At 37.4% G+C, this 17,561-nt stretch overlaps 2 protein-coding genes across 11 annotated transcripts in view; both read right to left on the reverse strand.

Moving 5' to 3' along the window:
- The window catches only part of LOC132794399 (guanine nucleotide exchange factor DBS), a 41,772-nt gene extending 37,457 nt beyond the window's left edge, over positions 1 to 4,315 (reverse strand). For 3 of the 9 annotated variants that reach the window (XM_060804832.1, XM_060804826.1, XM_060804836.1), the window contains exon 1: positions 3,835 to 4,314. In XM_060804832.1, coding sequence (XP_060660815.1) covers positions 3,835 to 4,054 — 220 coding nt within the window. In that variant the 5' untranslated portion in view covers positions 4,055 to 4,314. Of the gene's footprint in view, positions 1 to 1,499; positions 1,543 to 1,664; positions 1,684 to 3,834 lie in introns of those variants that run through there. The other 6 variants (XM_060804831.1, XM_060804830.1, XM_060804828.1 and 3 more) reach the window with 5 other exon arrangements.
- A 598-nt stretch (positions 4,316 to 4,913) lies between these two features.
- On the reverse strand, positions 4,914 to 17,504 carry LOC132789431 (semaphorin-1A). 2 transcript variants are annotated; one of them, XM_060797448.1, is made up of 7 exons: positions 17,391 to 17,504; positions 11,435 to 12,088; positions 10,559 to 10,652; positions 8,182 to 8,852; positions 7,118 to 8,122; positions 6,853 to 7,042; positions 4,914 to 6,741 (listed from the first exon to the last, which is right to left on the reverse strand). In XM_060797448.1, exons 2-7 carry the CDS (start codon positions 11,562 to 11,564, stop codon positions 6,543 to 6,545), a joined length of 2,289 nt encoding a protein of 762 aa, XP_060653431.1. In that variant the 5' UTR covers positions 11,565 to 12,088; positions 17,391 to 17,504; the 3' UTR covers positions 4,914 to 6,542. The 2 variants fall into 2 exon arrangements, with proteins under 2 accessions (XP_060653431.1, XP_060653434.1); XM_060797451.1 differs by lacking the exon at positions 17,391 to 17,504 and adding an exon at positions 12,827 to 12,974.
- Between the last annotated feature and the right edge of the window lie 57 nt (positions 17,505 to 17,561).

Consider the following 17,561-nt stretch of genomic DNA (forward strand, 5'->3'; position numbering starts at 1 on the left):
GTTTAACCGATTATAATCAAATTTTCAGATTAGATAAGGAATGGGATAATAATGCCTAGGCATAAACATTTGTATATATACAGATTGCAAAACTTCTTTTATATAGAAATTATTAATAATATAATGTAAATGTTGTATTGTTCAAATATTGGTAGTTATCTATGTGGAAGTCGTAAAATACAAAAGACTTAAGACAAGACTTAATTGTTTACTTATCCATTATATATAATCACAAGTATATTTGGCGCAAATGTACTACATAAAAGTGTAATGAGATTAGTGAACTTTTGTCGTTTTGTAAAGAGTACTCTTGCAATTAAGTTAGTGCACTCCACAGCATTCACATTCTTTCTATAGTTTTATTCCTGGCAAATGAATTGAGGCCCCTATATATATATTCGTATATATATTTAGAAGTACTCATTAAGAATTGACTCATCAGAATTTACTTTTAAAAAACATACTAAAACTAATTATGTTTTCCTTGAAATAAAAGGCAACATATAAATAGTGAGATACACTCAATTCCTATCATTAATAATAATAAGCAAAGGAAATTTGAGTAGAGTAATTCTAATTCGGATAATTTCAACCGCAATACTTTGACTTATTTTGTTTGGCATTAGCGAAAATTCATAAACACATTAGTATTATATATTAGAAATTTTGTGAATGGCATTACGCCGACTAAGCAATACCCTGCACTCAATTTTTTAGGTCAACCTCATATGTTTCCATATATCAAAAGCGGTTTCCCCCATGCCATAATAATAATAACTCCCATAATGCAAATGAGGTAATTAAACGCTAGCGAAAATGCCTTCACTTATTATTATACAAATGTGATATGTATATTAAATAAAAGTTAATAAAAAATAAAAACGAAAAGCATAAAAACACAGTCACCTGTTTTAAGAGTTTTGTACGTGATTTCCGAGTAATTGCGGTAAACTTTGCCTCTACTCTTTAGTCATTATATTCGCTATTTGTCATTGTAAGCACAGCAAAGTATTGATATCGTATCGTATTATCACAATCCTACTATGTTTGGAATATTTTTATATATTCACTAATAATTATTCTACCCAACAATAATGCCGACACTCGAGTTGAGTGTTCGGAAATTGCCGGTAAACTGAAAAAGCAAACAATCAAAGTTCTCACATACATATGTATGTTATGTATGTATTGTGCACGTCAGTGTCTATATGTTTGTATAGTGTGTTTTATAAGTAAATTGCATACCCCACAGAGCTGACAGTGGATAATGAATGTATTTATGCATACATACTTACATACAGATATAGCTATATACTATAGATTTTGTGCAAAGGCGATTCGATTGTCAACGCAGCGATGTGAAATATTGGATCACCATCAAAGTTATTTATGGCAACAATAAATGTAACAGATGAGGTTTAACAGCAAAGTCATTTAAGAGGTAATGTCCAAGTACAAACATAAAATGCTGCAGCTCATCTGCTAGACGAATTACATACTTGTATGTATATGTGTATGTAAACACATTCACCAGCTGTTGGAGCACTGATAAATAATTAGCATCCGTTTGGCAATGACGACGATGCGAAGATGAAGTTACAACGCCCGCATACAGCATCCACACTCACACATTCACACGCTCACACTGATTGTTATACACATACACATTTTTGGAGCTGTTGGCTTTGTTTTGCAAATAAAAGGGGGCGGAAATCCAAATTATAATCCGTATCAGCAGCCGCCTAACAAGATCACTTTTGAATCTTTTGTTAGTGCAAACAATAAATCGCAACTTAAAAAATGCGCGTTTGATACAAATGCGAACACAACAACAATTTGCAATAGCTGAGCATATTTATTTATGTACACAGCTGAGCACACACACGATCGCAGCACTTCAGATTCTGCAACTACTTGAGAAGCAATTTCTTTGCATTGTATTATGATTCAATGGCATTTTTATAAATAATTATATAAACACTTCCATATATAGCGGATCTTGAAAACCACAAAATATATATCTTTACCGTGAACGCACCGGGTAGTATTGAAGGGAAGGACCGTCGATGGCACTGTCTATCGATGCATCGATGCTTTTGGAATTTATTAAAATATCGATTTATTTATGGCAAACATCGATTTGTTTTTTTTTTCATACAAATATTAAAGTGCATTTATTATTGACTACATGAATATGAAATAATTGTTTTACATCAATTTTATGAGCTATTTTATGTAACAAAAGTATTTCATAAATATCCGTTTGAACGCTGAGATATACCAAAATACCCCGATAATTTCCTCTTGACAAGTATATTAGTATATTTTTACAAAGCGTATAAAAGGCGCCCATTTTTAAATACAATTTTATTTTCGAGCTTTTTAACACACCTACACCCGTCTAAAGCATTTATTTCTTACCAACTGTCAATAAATATCTTTAGAAATTGAATTCATTTTTAAAACTATCAATGTTTGCTATGAGACACAACAAAAATGGTAATGTCGACGTCATGTATAACATTAACTGATATTAACGGCTGAAATTAACAGCGATCAATAGTTGAATATACAAAAGTGGTTCCGTAGCGAAACTTTATTACAGTGGCATCATAAATAACTGTGTACAAAGGTCGAAACTTGTTTTAAAAAATCTTTTTTATATAGTTTGCCAAAGAGCAAAAGTACATATTATTATATATTTTGCTTATTGGTTGTTTATGGCTACTTAAATGTTATAAAAGTGGTTCATGAACTTGCAGAACTTCACATGAAAGACCGTTACAATATAATACAAGTTTAAACCAAGACAGTAAACCTATGTAAAAGTTAAGGTAAGCCTTTCTAGTGAACATAATTAGTTGTGAGACAATTTCTTAATAGTATTCAATGACATTATGAAGCGCAATATACTCTTGTGCTTTTCCTGAATATAATTAAGAGACCAAGGCCACATGCAACGCAGTATGGGCCATGTAGGCTTAAAAGAATGCAAAAGGCAGCAACAAATGACAATTGACGTTGCCGGTGATTAGCAATAAGCGTCGTCTACCCTAAATAGAATTGAAGCCCACTTGCAGTGCTACGTCAATTGCAATGGGGGTAACACTCTACAGCAGTTATGCCGATATCAGTTTGTATTTCATATGGGCGCCCAATGAAGTGCAGCTAATTGAAAAGTGCCATATGCATTTCATATAAGCTACTGTCACAAGAGCACAAAGCAAGAGGTATTAGTTGCATCTTCATATGCAAACTTAGTTAAAGTTCTACGGCCAGGCAAACAATTCGCTTTACTAAGTTAAACGTTGGCACCTTTCGACAGGTATTAGTAATTTCCAACAAGATGTGCTATGAAAAGCTTTAAGAGCTATCTTACACGATATCCTCAAAAGAATTGGGTGTGGTGTGGTATACTTAATTTATTTTGGTAGTTGAAGAAAGTTCGTAGCTATCTTAATTATAAGGCACTTTAAAGAAAATTAATCAATTTTCATATCTTATAAATAAATAAAACGTAGTTGTTGTGCTAATATTATCAGTCTAGCTATTTGGCACCTTTTAACATCTAATATCTATTTTTATCGGAAACCCATTATTACTATCTAAAGTTTAGTCATTTCCTTATCAAATATTCGTAGCCTTACTCATGAGCATTGCATTGAATGTCGAGAATAATGAGTTTAACCGTGACACCAAAGGAGTATGGAAAATCAATAGCGAGTTAACAATGCTGGAGTAGAAGGTCCTTGATGTGTTCGCATACAATACATGAATATGTGATTGTGTTTATGGGTGTGTGCGTGTGTGTGTAGACAATATTTGTAGGCCTACCCGATAGCTCCGAAACGTCTAGGCAACTGGAGCGACTCTTGGTCTTTTGGAGCAAGCGCTGCAAGGGCGCCTGGCGTTGTGGACTGCCGGACTGACCATTGTTGATGATATCGCTGCCACTGCCCCACTCGGCATCGATGGCCTTGGAGGCGCTGCGCTTGAAATGCTCCAGAAAGTGATCGATTTGCTTTTCTATAGAACTGGAGGGTGAGCTTTCCATTTTCACATGCACATTTTGAGAATCACTTCAAATCTCAATTTTATCTTTCATTTATATTCCCATAAGGTTGGATTTTCACACTATTATTATTTTTATATGCATATATATTATTGCGTGTTACTGTTGGCGTTTTTTCTCAGATTTAGGCACGCACAAAACAAAATTCACACAATTTTTTTATCTCTACACTATTTTTTTTGGAAGTTGCACATTTTCTGGTGAGATGACTCAACCTTAACCGTCCTTCCGCGTCGCTCAGCAAGGACTGAGAGCACAACGGAGGTTGCTGCTGTCACTGTAACTGTTCAACTGAGCGTACACCGTTTACGGGTGGTGCTAACGCTTATATGATTCCAAAATGAGAGCGCGACCATGACGCCACAATGGCTGTCAAAGAGAGAGAGCCGGCAATTTGATTCGCTCTTCTTTCGCTGCTCTCTGTTGCTTTCCCACAAGCAAGCTTTGTTCGCACGTGCTGTTTTGTAAATTGTAGCAGTGACATGCGCAGTGTCGTGTTTCTTACAGGTTAATATACATATGCACAGTCGTTATTAGATGCAGATTCAAACACATATTTAGCAGAAACAGCTGTGCACCAATTCAAAGTTGGCAAATTCACCACAGTCGTGAAATATACAACACTAAAGTTCACCACAGCTTCAGATATCGATATTTCGACAATAGATGGCGCCAGCAGTTTGGCTTACTTATTACGATAGATTTGTGATTCTGAAAACGTCTTAAAAAAATAATTATAGAATTGTAAATAATTTCGAAAGATGAATGTAGAGAAATGGTTAAGTAATGCCACCACATTATGGAATAACAACCACATTCTAAAATATAAAATCCTTTGAAATTGTATTAAAAAGACGACTTTATTAAATTTAGCATAGCTCATTGAACTTCTTTACAACAATATATCAAGTACAATACATACATACAAATATATATATTTTAAAAAATTTACATTTTCTTCTTTTTATTTCCTCCAACGGGAAGATCTATTAGCAAATATCTTGCATGCATCTTTATTCCATGTATATCATTGTTATTTTCAATCAAAAGGCATATCATTTTATATATTTTATCATAAAAAATTTCAATATAATCTATCACAATATGAGAATTTCAGGTTTTGCATTGCTCGCTTCTGATCTAGATTGTGTTGTTGTTACGTGAGTTCCTCAAGCGGAAGCAATCCTGATTCTAAAAATTTTGATATCGGTAATTTTAAACTCTCGTTAATTATCAAACTTGTAATTTTTTTGTTGAAAACTTTTCATTTTGCGTGTTTTTCTTTTAAAGTTGTACTTAAAGACTTAAGATATTAGATACATTGTACATATAAAAATATATATTATGAATTATTGTGTATAAAAAAATTGCATGTTACGGACGGACAACAGCTTAAAAAAATAAACATAAACGTATTAAAATGCTGAATCTGTGTTTAAAATACATGCAAACTATTTTATTATAATTCTTAGTCTAACTGTTTAACTTTACATTTAAGGCCTAAATATAGGCATATAATTATGTATAATTAGATGGTATTTTGTTTAAGGCGCGTGCAATTCTTATTTGTTTTGTGCGTGATTGTATGCTGCTTTTTTGGGGGCTGCCGTTGTCAAGGGATCTCAGTTCTTATGAATCAGCCTCATATTATTTGATGTGTTGAACGCATAATTAATGAATTAATTATATTGTTTCTTATCCTAGGGACACTATGTTAAGTTACAAAAATACATTCTTCCCCCGATATTTTCAATTCCTTATTGAGCTTAAATTTTAAATACAATTTGTATTGCCTTCTGTTAGCCACAAAATAGACACAGATTATAATTAAATTAGCATTCTTTTACCGCACATGCATGCACCAAAAGAAAACTAGCAAGATTATTAGTGAAACATTCAGTCTAACAAAATACTTGTACAGATTAATAATCGTTTTGAATTTTCGAGAAATATATTCGATTTTGTGGGTGGGTTTAACATTTGTGATCACCAACAAGAATTGTTGTCGTAGTTCAATAGAAACATAGCCAATTCTTGCGTGTGACCTCAAATGCATGCCTTCTACATGTGATATGTAAAATGTGTTAAGCTCTAATTTCTTGCACTTGGCATCTATTCTATCAACTAAACATAAAGACGCGCTACCCAAATCATCTATACAATAGCCAGAAAAAGGGAAGGAAGGCACGTTTCAATTACCACTTCCCATTTCCAGCTAACGCAGTAATCGAGGCAGCGCATTAGCAATAAATTTAACTAAATCTTGACGAAATTAAAGTAAATGATAAGCGCACACAACAGTTTCGGATGGGCCCCGAGGCACGTTTCAAACGTGCCGTCAAAACTGAATGTTGTATGCCCAATCGTTGGGGAGGTTTACTAACAACTACTGCAACATAAACAACGAAAATTCGACTAATCTTGTGGCAAACTGGCCACCAAAAGAATTGTGTTTGTGTGTGTGTTTTCCTCATATGTAGGTGCGTTTCACTTTTGTTAGCGTTGACGTTTTGCAAGGCAGCTCCTTTTCCAAGTGCTCTGTGGAGTTCTTGCACTCGTGACTGCGATCTTTTTCAAGATCCAGATTTGGCGTTTTCTGCGTCGTCGTGTACGGATTCGAGTTGATCAATAAATTAATGTCCTTGCCGCTGTTTTGATGCTTGAATTGTCTGTAATCATAAATGTTAATTAGATTCAACGTATGTTTTAATATTTTTTTCCATTCCAATTGTTAATTAGCATTCTGTATTCGAAAAATAAATAAATAATTAAGTACTTACGTTGGTTTACCAAAGTGATTGTGATGGCTGGCATCTAGACGACTTTGTTTGCATTTCTTATTAATTTTGATGCCTGCAACGGTGCCCAAGAAGAAGGCAATCATTATCACAAACACAATGATCAATACGTTATAGCTAGACAATGTAGCCTTCTGCAGCTCATTGACAACAGCTATCGATTTCTGAGGATCTATAAAGTAAAAGAAGAAAGATTATAGATAAGAGATTGGTAAAATCATTTATCAGAGAATAAAGCTCCACTTACCATGCAGGCTAGTCATAACTTGCTCGGGGTCCACAGATGCCTGTGGTATTTTATTCTCGTCAATGTAATCATTGAGCGCAAAGTCAACACCAACGCCCGTTGCCTGCTGATCAATGCTGGATGGTTTCTCCGCCACACTAGCATAGTGCAGCTTTTGTGAATCATCCACTTGCGATGGCGGCATGGTTACAATCACAGGATCTGCGGCTGTTTTGGGACAAAGCGAGGCGGCTGATTTCTTTGTGGTGTTAAGACTCTGCAAATAGGTTTTGGTGCCAAACTTGTGCTGACTGGCCGCGAGATTCTTGCACTCGTGTGTCTGCAGATCCCAGGCGCAGTTCGGATCCTGCATGCTTAGACAACCGACGCAGTCCATAATTAGCGAACAATGATGCAATGGCACCGTCACCAGTCTTCCATCGCTAACCACAACGAGTGTGTTCTTCTTCGACGAGATGACCATTTCACGCACTGGTGTGCCCAAGGGCAGCACCTGCATCTCGGAGATGACAACAGTGCGCAGGCGATCTGTGTTGTTTGGATGCGATGTGATGACATTGATAAACTTGGTCACCTTGCCATCGTCGGTGCCACTGTAGATCACATCGTAGTGCTTGCCATTCAACGCCTGCACTTGGGCATCCACAGCAATGGCCGTGAGACGATGCATCAGAGTCACTTTCGTCAGCAGTGGGCGATTGTGCACGGCAGGCACAGCGCTCTCCATCAGTGGATGGTTCTTGATAAAGTTAACCGAAATGCTTGCTAGCGTACGCGAGTCATCCACACACTGGCCGGGACGTGGCTTGGGCACCTGCGTCTGCTCCACGGGCAGCCAATGCGACTGGGAGTCCTTTTGTGATTTGAAATCGCCGTCAAAGGCGGCCAAGATGTCATCGACGCGATAGGCACACACAGCCGAGCCGGGAATGGCATTCACTGAGGTGGTAAACACAGCATAGACCATGGCTTGACCATTGATCTCTACAACCGGACTTATAGCCTCTGCAAAGTACAGATATTTGATTAGTTAATGGCATTAGTCTTCATTTAAGTTTACTTACGTATCTCGTCGAAATAGAAGGGAAAGTCGCCAGGCATAGAGCAATTGAGTCGCGCCTTGAGGAACGATGTCCAGCTCTTGCCATGATTGTAGGGACCACCACGATCGTTCTTGCAGACGCGTCCGACCCGCGAGTAGACCGCTTTGCCAAAGTTCATGTACTCCATGGACAGTTCACGGAAAAAGAAGAAAACGTAGCCGTTGCGCTCAAAGGCGCCCACAAAGTCTGGCTGATTTAGTTGCTTGAGATCATATTGTTCGGTGCGCAGATTCTCCCGATAGATCAATGGATCTCCGCCAGAGAAATCGGCCACAGTGGCACTATACAAATGGCCATCGGCAAAGGCGTAGGTGCTGTTATGAGCAGGACTATAGGGACATAGACCCTGGGCCTCCACATCACGCGTGATCTCGTAGCGCATACTTCCGGCGCCAGCTCCATCCGGTGTCTGTTCAACGGGTGTGTAATGACGACAGCGCGGCTTGTACGAATTGGTGCCGCAGAGCAGTATCTGACCATCGCTGAGCGGAGCATAGACACGCATATAATTGTGGCAATCCCACTCGTGTTTGCCCTTCAGCATGCACAGCTCGCGATCGGCGCCGGAGCTGTTCCACACCAGTCGACTGTTCTCCTTCAGTCCCATCATGCTGATGTTGTAGATGACGTCCCTGCAAAGGAGGAGAGAGATAGAGGAAAGACGATATAATCGAATTATTCACTTAATTGCCAAAGCTGTTGTTGGCGTGTGCTGCCTGCTAATGAAGCAAATTGCCAGCGAAGCCAAAATAAACAAGTAGGAAAGCAAAGGTCGACTATAAGATACTCGACTGGGGATACCCTGTAGCTACTTTTATATGAAACACACAACAAAAATATAATGTTTAACTATTCCAAAACTATTAAGATGGTTCATAGTAATATGTTTTTGTTTTTTAAGGTTTACTCTCAAAGTTAAAATACCCTTTTCTCTTTTGGCTTGCAGATATGTATGATAAATGAGCCCCAAGAGGGCAAACAAGTGAGAGGGAGGCAGAAAGGAAGAGGGCGAGCAAAAGAGAGCAAACTAGCTGTTTGTCAAGGTTGTTTTACGTTTTCGCAAGTAATTAGAACCCAAGTAATTACATATGCAATTGCGTTTTTTATTTCTAATTATCATTTATGCTCATGTCGTTGCCATTTTATGGCGTTACTTTGACAAAATAACAAGCAAATAACATGAATAAAATTATTGCGTTCCTTTGTTCCATTCCATCATAATCAAATTCAACTACTCGTTACTATGTATATATCTAAATTATTATTTCTTGCGACTATACAAGTTTTTAACCTCGACAACGAATCTATTAATCTCGCATTTTAAGGCAAAAAAACACATATAATTAAGGCGTAACTTTTGATTAAATAAATTATAAATTTAATTGAATGTTTTTGGGAAGCTATTTTTACTAAGCTTTCATTTTATAATAATCCTTAATGACGATGATGTGATAATGATTTATCCTAAGTAATTATGATGAAACAATTTATTTTTATTTGTTTTAATAAAAATTACTAATACAACTGATTATTTTATCTGGTTGCAGTTCTATTTATATTTCAGCTTTTTCCGAACTGGAAACGCCGATGACAATGATATATCCTGAGTACTTATGATGCATGAATTTCTTTGTTACTAATAGTGTTGATTATTTGCTTACGCTCGTTCATGCACTTATCATCGCCTGTCGGAATTCTAGTGAATGCCAAGGAAAATAATATAAACATAAACAAGTGTGAAGTCTAAAGAATTATGGATGACTCTGAAATACCCGGCATTGCATAAAATACGAGTTATGCTAATTTGATTTCAAATTTCATAGCTGTTTCTCTCATATGTCGCTCTACTTTGAAATGGCTTAGACGAACAAATCTGTTTGTGACTTAACAGGTATATTGATAAGAGATGTTGCTCTGATTTTTGCACACATTATCACCACCTCGATCGAGGCGCATATCAAGTTTGGTAGTAGGGTTCTGGAAATAATGCTTCCAGGAAATTGAATGAGAAATGCCAGATTTGCACTTGCCCAGCCAGTTTCTATATATTATTTGCACGAAAAGTTTACAACAACCAAGCACAGCGTAATTTCAATGGCGCGTTAATTGTTCCACGGAATCGAATATGGTTGTTGAGATTTATTTGTTGTTGTTGTTGTTTTTGCTTTATAAATATTTAATTTAGCCCGTGCCAAAAAGCACATTCAAGACAATAATACAATGTTTTATGCATGCAACTCAGGTTGCGCTAGAGAGGAATTCTCGAATACATTGTGAATGATTGAAAATGGCAATCGAATCGAATCGAATCGAATCGAATAAGGAACTCGCTACTTACTTGGCACCCACGAGAACACTCTCATCATCGTGATCCAAAATCTTATAATAGTCCGTGGTGTTGCCAAAGAAACTGGCAATCACTTTGTCTGGCTCTGCAATTTAAATGAGAATGGAATATTTTAATTATTGAATGCGTAGACACAAAATCTTTGCAAATTGTTATTGTTAGGCGTTTTTAACTCTCTGCCAAATATAAAAAATTTTGTTTTGCTGATTCATCAATTGTGTTAAATAAAATATGTATTTAGTTTAGAGATTAGTTTAGATCATTTTAAATGCGATCAAGTTTGAAGCAACAATTACTTTTCAAATATCTATCGACTGTGTTTTATTTACTTAAGAAAATTGGTCATTTAAAGGCAGATTATGACATTTCCAAATGACTTGAAATTTGCATTTAAGTGAGTTTAAGCAATTAAAATTATACGGAATTCAAGTTTAATTTTCAGCAACGTTTAAGCTTAAATAGTCGCAGAATGGCTTGAGATGACATTGAATTTGTTTTATATAAGTCAAAGCTACTACTGCACAACACATCGTGGACAGCTGCGCTTGAAATTTTCCAGTCATTATTGTGAGTATTCGTCGGAGCAATTAGTGGGGGCCATAATTTGGCCCATTTTGTTGAGTTGTGTTGCTTCAGAGGAAACGCTAATTTGTTGCAAGCATGGCGAAAAATTGGGCGAGCGATAGCCAAGCGATTGCTTAGCTTGCCCCAACGCTGGACCAACTCTCGATGATAAAGCAGCAAAACAAAAAAGGAGAGAGAAAAAAAGCTAGGCCAACAAGTGGCACAACATAATCGGTAGTAAACAACAAAATCAACATCAACAATAACAATAACAATATTTATTGTGGGCGTCTTGGAACTTACTCGTTTGCAAATCGGGTCGCACATCGGGCATCCAAGCTTCGATTGTGACAACGAGGAGGCATAGACAGAGCGTGATGAAGGCATTGAACATCGTCAGTTGACGTATTCTTCTCCGGTCAGTAATTAGCATGGTTGCTGTTCTGTGTTGCACTTGTCGTGTTGCTGTTGCACTATGATCGCTGAAGGTCTCTTCGTTTTTCAGTTTTCAGTTGACGTGTGTTCTTCTAGCTGCAGACTTAAAGTATTTTCAATTGACGTAGCGCACTTGAAAACTGTTGAGCCAGGCTCTTTTCTTTATTTTTCGTTTTGTGTGTGTTTTCAGTGTTCTGATGATTCAGCAACGTTTGGTGTTGCAGCTGCTCTTATTGTTGTTGTTGTTGTTGTTGGTCTCGCACTCACAGACTGAGTGGCTGGTGGTGGTGCCAATGGGGCTAGGCTGGGCTAGTCTGGCCTGACTGGTTTTAATCACTGCCGTCCGTTTGTCATACTGATTGCTGCCATTCTCGAGCCCGTTGCTGCCTCGGCTGCTGCACAGTCACTGGCATTACATTTATCTTCAATTGTTGCTGCACATATAATAATAATTTCGACTGGGTTTATTTGTTTGCTTTTCTCAATGCTATTAGTTGATGTGCTCAAATCAAAACGCAAAACCTGCAATGAGATGAAGAACAAGATTCCTTCGTTTTTACACATTATATACACACATACATACATATATTGTATTATAAGTATAAACAACAATTAGATTATTCGTGTGGAATGCTCGTTAATTTCGCAGCATTCCTAGGCAGCAAATGAGACATTTTTCCCCTCTAAATATAGAACACTTTAATTTCCATAATTACTTAGTTAAAACTGCTTTCAGCACGTCATATTCGCAGTATTGTTTTTGGTTTGAAGAGGTCACGGCAAGGGACAATTTTGAATATTATTTGCCGGGCCCAAAGCAGGTAAGATTTGTGGCAATTAAATGGTCTTTCAGCAAGGTCAAGCTCTTAAGCTGCGGTAATTTACTTGTAATTCTCTTTAAACACGAGATGTTCATTCCTTCCCAGCCAATTATTTTGAATTCATTTTTGCACTGAACATCAATAAAAAAAAAATAAATAAATACTAATTTCAAAAATATGCTGAATTACATATTTTCGAAACGGAAGTGATTTTTGGTAGTCCAAAGTTCCGTAGAATAGCTGACACTAAAGCAACAAAAATAACGCGGAATTATTGAAGAAAGTCTTGCAAGTATTACATGTAGTAATAATAATGTATAATCCACGACAACGCATTTCCTCTACACTTGATAATTATATCTTTTGCATTCGTTGTGCTTCAATTTAAACATAAAATTTCGCTTTTTTTGTTGTTACATTATCATTATAGTATTATTACCGAATTAACACGGCCAAATTTCACTTGTGTAACAATAAAACTTGTTTTGGGCTTTTGTTTTTTTTGTTGGTTTGCGAATTCTTCACACACTTTTCACACTTTCTTTGGTAACGCTTTTGAAAACAGAATGCGAAAAACAGACGCAGACAGAGAGCGATCCGCACGTTCAGCCGACTCGTCGTGTACTGACTTCGAGTCTCGTAAACACAACAAAAGTGCCAATCGAGCAAAACGACAAACGGCAAGCATAAAACAGAAACTACGACAACGGCAGCAACAACAACAACAATAGCGTTGACACCCACACTCACTTAGCAGGGTTTGAGAGCAGCTTACGTTGAGCACAGTTTGACCAGCACTGCACTCACTCGCTCTATCTCTTTTTCTCACTCTCGTTCTGCAGCCCACTTTTTGAATAGTTTGTTCTACACCGCTCACACCGCACTCACTCTGCATGTGTCACGCACCGTTTCACGAGTCCTGTGGAAGTGGTTCGGTTTTTTTTTTTGTTATGTCTTGTATCTGTATGATTCATAGTTGTAAATTTTCCCGTCATTGTTGGAAATCACGTGCGATATTTTCCGCCAATTTCCCCGTGAGTCCTTTTGTGTTTGACTATCTAATCAGTTATGCCGCCGAACTATCAGGACGTGCTCGCCTCAAAAAGGTGTTGATCACACGTTCACACACATACACACACACATGCATGCTCATTCACCTTACTTCCATGTGTGGGATTCAGGTTTTTTTAATTTTACGTATGATACTCGAAGGAGGGAAATTTATGTTACAGTTTCTCACGCCTCGTCGTAGGTCATGCTTGGACAACTTTTACCTACGCGAAGACGGCGAAGACGTCGTCGACGACGACGACGCATGATGATCTTCAATAAATTGCTTTATTGGCCAACCGAAGGTCGCAACTTGTTGTTGTCGTTGTTGTCTTGGTCAATGAATTTGTGTCTGCTTGGTATCGTTTTTCCAGCACTAACACCATCAAAGTGCTGCCCGGGTCAAGTGACCGTCTGACTCTCTCGACCCATGCGACGAGTTTTGTAATGTGCACGTCAGAGTGTGGAAATTATAGGGGCTCGCAATTGGCCTTAAGAATATGTTTATGACATACGAGGGCCGTCTAAGAGCTACCACTAAAAAAAACATACAAAAAACTCAAGAACAGTAGCTGGGTTATGCGACTATTAATCAGCAGTTATCTCAACAACAAGCAGCAACAATCTTACTCCTATAATTAAAAACTTAAAATTTAAACATGGGACTTCCACAAACTTAAGTTCTAAATTTGGAATCTATAACTTTTGTATGTTCTATTTATAACTAAGTTATATTTTAAAATATAATGTTAAGTCGGACAGACACAAGACTCGTCTTTCTAGCTGATTAAGAATATATATTGCCTATCTCACGATTAATTAAATGCTGAATAGAATGTCTAAGCTTAGCTTTCAGACCTGTTATTTATTTACCGTGGCCCAACAAACAATGTTCGATGGCTTCTTTGCTGAGCTGCCCTCGTTGTGCAGCATGATGTAGCATGTCAGATGTGGCTGAATAAGTAATATTATCAATTTCATATATTTTCGGACTGAGCGCTCTCATGTTTCATAAGCCCCATTTAGTTCATTGCCAGGAAGTGCGTTCCGCTTTCGTGGCTTGTGGCTTCGCTTTTGGCGAACCAGTTAAATATGCTGGCTGGCTAGCTGATTGACTGGCTTTCTGTCTGTGCGCTAATTAATGATGAGCTCAAAATTCCAGTTTTGGGTTACGATCCGATCGATTGATCTAACTACCTAGTGTATCTAGTGTAGCTATCTAACTATCTATCTGGTTGATACAACTCTGACATATTTTTGACAGCTTTCACACTTTTCCAGGTTTCCTCAACTGATAAAACTGTGAAAGATCTGTGCGTCTGTCTCTCTGCATGAGATAAGCAAGACTTAATCAAGATAACGGCAAAATGTATGTCACGTTTGTCGTTTGTTAATGCTCACTACACTCTCGACATTTGGCCGGGAAATGCGAGCGTGCTAATAGATAATTCAGTTTCGGGCGGGAGTTAGTACGTGCTCCATATGAAATTGATTTCTGCGTATGGCCATTAGACATGCCATACATAGATACCATGTAGTTATGCCCATGCCCATACTCGAAGCTAGAAACCCGATCTCTCTGCACTACAACTATTGCAACCTGTTTGGCCAGTGGGCGTTCAGTTGGCCAATACGCAGTGGCAACAGGTGCTGCCACCTGTGAGTTTGGCTTATAAATTGGCTTTGCCAATCGCAGACTGATTGGCTGGGCGCAATTTCTGGTTCTGCCTCTAATAGCTGTACTTCTAATGCTGCATATTTTAATACCCGATGCCCAATTGGATAGAGAAGTGGATTAAGTTGATGAAAAACATAAATATAATGAATAGTAAATTGTCTTTCTATCGATCTTTGAATGTGTAGATAGCGCAGAGTATAAAAGAGGGAGATTACCAAACTTGGTAAATATTTAAATGGGTTCTACGCATTTCCAGTTCATTTTGGAAATGTAAAATACCAATTTAATGAAATATGAGACAAATGGTTCGGATAAATGAGTTAACGATCTCATATTAAAACAATGTGGAAAACAATTTTCTAATGGAATATAAGTTGCTTAAACCATACTAACGGGTATTTTACAATCGAGCTTTTTTTCTCTTGTTTCCAACTATTTTGTAATCATTTTGCGCGCTTTAACAATTAATATTTAATAAATCAGCTGATAGGGAATGTTAATGCTATTCTAAGGAATCAGACAACATTTACTCTGATTTTCTGTCACAACTTGACTTCGTTGTTTATTGTTTTCATTTTATTTTTTGTGGCTTTGCTTTTGTTTTGCGGTCTCTTATCATTTAGCTTGGTTCAATGCACTTCGTGATCGTCACTTGCTTTTTCACTTCTTATCCGTGGAAGGAATCGTCTCAAGTGCTGTTCCAACTATCGTATTACTTCCGATTTGTTTCCAACGCCTACATGATTCAAACAATCTATGTATATCTATATGTGTGTATATGTCTTTAAACCAGTTTAATCGACTGGGCAAATGCTCATTTTGTTTTCAGCGGAAGCGTAGCCGATGATTCAGAATATGTGTAACAAGAAATTGAATATATTATAGCAATAAAATGGATCTTTAATAAGCATATCGTGTATATATGGTGCGACAAGTTTTTCATTCATAAAATCCTAAATGTTTTTAGCGTGGGAGTTTTCAGTTCGAAGTTTACGAACGCATTTCAATCAAGCCTAAAAACAAAGTAAACACAAACACATACAAATACTTTCTATGTATGTGTGAACAGTATCATTTATCACATACAACAATTAAGTGCATCTCACTTCCACTCATACACAAGAAGCAAAGAGGTGCAGTGGAGTGGGGTTTGCTTGGGGAGCAAGGGGTATGGCTAGAGTTGTGTTTGAGGTTAAGTGGGACACACTATGCGACGTTCCACTTTGAGTTTGAGCTGCTGCCGCTTTTTGACACTTTGACTCGATGAACGCGTTAGAAGCTTTCAATCGAGTTGTTGCTTTTTATTTATTTGTTTTCTTTTTAATTTTTTTGGGCGTTGTTGCTGCAACAGCGCTTTATACTTTATTTGAATTTGAAGTTGTGCGTTGAGTTTATTTTACCGCTATGCGTTGAAAGCATTTAGAGTTTGAAGCGAGTTTATAGAACAACGCGAATTGATTATGCTGCTAATTTATTAGATTTTTACTCACAACTTGTTTTCTGCTGCTGCCTTTTACAGTTCTTGGCCAGACACACAGACACAGGCACTATCACACTGACACTTTGGTCACCGCCTCGACGAGACGAAGCTAAGACAAGAAGAGTAGGGTGGGGGAAACAAGTCCAAATGAATTCACCTGTAGCTGTTCTGTTGTGTAGCGCGTCGTTTAGTTTATTTTTATTATCTCTTTCACTCTTTCGTATGTATGTATGTTCGATTCGGTTGCTTAGCCTCCACTTTAGCACTTTGCTTAGCTGCTGCTTCGCCTTCGACTGTCGACTACTTGCTGCTGCTGTTTACAGCGCGTTACAAACACAAACATAAACACATTCACACACACATGCTTATGCACACATACAGCCTCACACACACGCGTACGAACGTAAAATTTATGTATTTTCTTGTATTACTCGTTTTCAAGCTTATGCTTCATGTTTGGTTTGTTTATATGTGAGCTTGTGTGTGTGTGCTGTTGTATGTGCATAAATTAAAAGAGAGAAAAACACACGTCTGTACACAATAAAAACCTGTTTGTTGCTTGACTATGGGTGTGGGTAAAACGCAACGAGACGCGGCACGCGGGGGTTGTACGCTTGAGTTGGCTTGTGGTCGTAGTTTTTTTTCTTTGGATGTATTTATGGTGTAGTAAATGCAACAGCCAGCAGCCACAATATCACAGATTTAAAACACTTTTTGCCCATTTATAATTCACAATTTGGCAAAGCTTTTATTATACACTTATGGTATGCATCTTTGTACAGCCATTTAACTCACCAAAATTCATAAAAAATGTACAAATAATTATCAAATTAAGTGAAAAACACGAACTCCAACAAAATTATTCTTTACACTACGGCGGCCATTTTGCTTTGGCTTGTTTGGTATACGATCAGAGTGACCGCAAATGTGATTTAGAAAAATACCGAAATCACTCTTTTGATGGTT

Source organism: Drosophila nasuta, chromosome 3 (assembly GCF_023558535.2).
Source record: "Drosophila nasuta strain 15112-1781.00 chromosome 3, ASM2355853v1, whole genome shotgun sequence".
In the NCBI taxonomy this organism is placed as follows: Eukaryota; Metazoa; Arthropoda; class Insecta; order Diptera; family Drosophilidae; genus Drosophila; species Drosophila nasuta.